At 43.7% G+C, this 1,786-nt stretch overlaps 1 protein-coding gene across 1 annotated transcript; it reads right to left on the bottom strand.

Moving 5' to 3' along the window:
• Positions 1 to 826: 826 nt before the first annotated feature.
• LOC119980508 (arabinogalactan protein 41-like) lies at positions 827 to 1,530 on the bottom strand. Its single transcript, XM_038823224.1, has 2 exons — positions 1,211 to 1,530; positions 827 to 1,118 (listed from the first exon to the last, which is right to left on the bottom strand). Exons 1-2 carry the CDS (start codon positions 1,326 to 1,328, stop codon positions 1,024 to 1,026), a joined length of 213 nt encoding a protein of 70 aa, XP_038679152.1. The 5' UTR covers positions 1,329 to 1,530; the 3' UTR covers positions 827 to 1,023.
• Positions 1,531 to 1,786: the final 256 nt, after the last annotated feature.

The following is a 1,786-nucleotide window of genomic DNA, read 5'->3' as shown; positions in this document are numbered from 1 at the left end:
CTGCACTACCTTTTCCATTTCAAGATTATGGCAAATGGCTGTTAAAAATCAAACTATTATAAGTGCTATTTTATCTTAATTTACAGATCAGCGAACAATTTAAAATTTTAACATTGTTCACTTGAACATCATTTTGTTCTTCGTTGCCTCTTTTGAGGTGGCTTTTTTTGTCTGTTCTAATTCTTAACTTGTTCATGGCGTCTTTCCCAATCTAATGGTTAGGCTACTTTTGTGAATTGTGACTGTGGTGTTACTGATGGGTGGGGTTACTGATGGGTGACTCGGTGTTGGCAAATGTGTACAATATTATGCTGTGTATGTCTTGTGCCATTAGCAAAACCCGACCAAAGAATTCCTCTGTGAAAAGTTAATATAAGGATCTCATGAGGGGTACTACTATTAAATGCTTGTTGCTACCTATTATATTATGTAATATATAGTTGGGTGATAGTCCAACCAGCTTATGCGCGGTTACATGCACTGATCACTTTGGTGTGTCAGGCATGCACAAGTCCGTTCGGAAAGTGTATTTTTTCTTGGCTTAACTGAGAAAAATGTGCCAACCCTCCTAGTTTTGAGCAGGCAAGGTACTCTCGCCGGTGGTTGGGAGGTCAGGATTTCAATTCCTAAGCTGGCATTACTAATGCACAAATCCGTTCGGAAAATGTATTTTTTCTTGGCTTAACTGAGAAAAATGTGCCAACCCTCCTAGGTTTGGGCAGGCAAGGTACTCTTGCCGCTGGTTGAGAGGTCAGGATTTCAATTCCTAAGCTAACATTACTAATTTCAAGTGGTTTGTGTTGGATCTCAACTATAAAACAGTGAAAGTGCCACCAAACATAATATATTTCATTAGCAACATCCACAGTGACAGCCCAACAACAAATAGCTCCATCCAAGTCAATCCGCTACATACAAACTAAATCCCCATCACCGGCAGACAAACAAAACGACGACCAACCAACAATGCATTACATTACAGACTCGCTACACAGAACAAACGCTCCCAATCGCCTCACAAATTTAGAAATGGCAGAAGTCAGCTGCGTGGATTAGGTAAGTGAGCACCAGCGCCACTAGCATCAACACGTATGCAATACCTTGGTCGACCGATGTCCCTGAAACAAACATGAAATATGAGAGAATACGCTCCAATTGAAAACATAGTTCGAAGCAGAGCATCAAAACCAATTGCTCGACAAGACCTTACCATCGCTGGTTGGGGAAGGAGCCGGGGAGAAGGACTGGGCCTGGGCTGCAGGCAATACAATGGCGAGAAATAGAGCTGCAACAGCCACAACTCCTACTGAAACCTTAGAAACTGCCATTTTTCACCTTAAATGGTCTTGAAATAAAATGCTCAGCTGGATCTCTCTCTGCGACGCTTCCCGTGGTAGAAGATCTCCCCGAAAAGTCTCCGGAGAGCCGCGCAGAGAGAGACGATAGTCCTTCTCGGGGAGAAAAAACACAAAGAGAGTCCACCAATTCAGAGAACAGAGAGGTTCAACAACAATAATACGATGTGGATGACCAGTTACGGGCCACCACGGTTTGATTTATAGATCTGTTTGTATGGGAGAGGGAAAAGGTCGTTAAAGAGAGAGAGAAAACCGGTTAAAGAGAGAGAGAAAACCGGTAGACCCGGTAACAGTAAAAGAAAAGTATGTGGGGTCGGAGCGCATGTTTCGGTGGGGGCAGACGCCATGTGACCGTCCAGTTTTTGGATTCCCTCCAACTCTGTGTGAGACAGTCTGTGCACCTCCCCACCTCCTTTTTAGTTGGCGCC

The sequence above is a fragment of the Tripterygium wilfordii genome, chromosome 16, assembly GCF_013401445.1.
Source record: "Tripterygium wilfordii isolate XIE 37 chromosome 16, ASM1340144v1, whole genome shotgun sequence".
Lineage (NCBI taxonomy): Eukaryota > Viridiplantae > Streptophyta > Magnoliopsida > Celastrales > Celastraceae > Tripterygium > Tripterygium wilfordii.
This window is presented reverse-complemented; position numbering and strand designations above follow the sequence as displayed.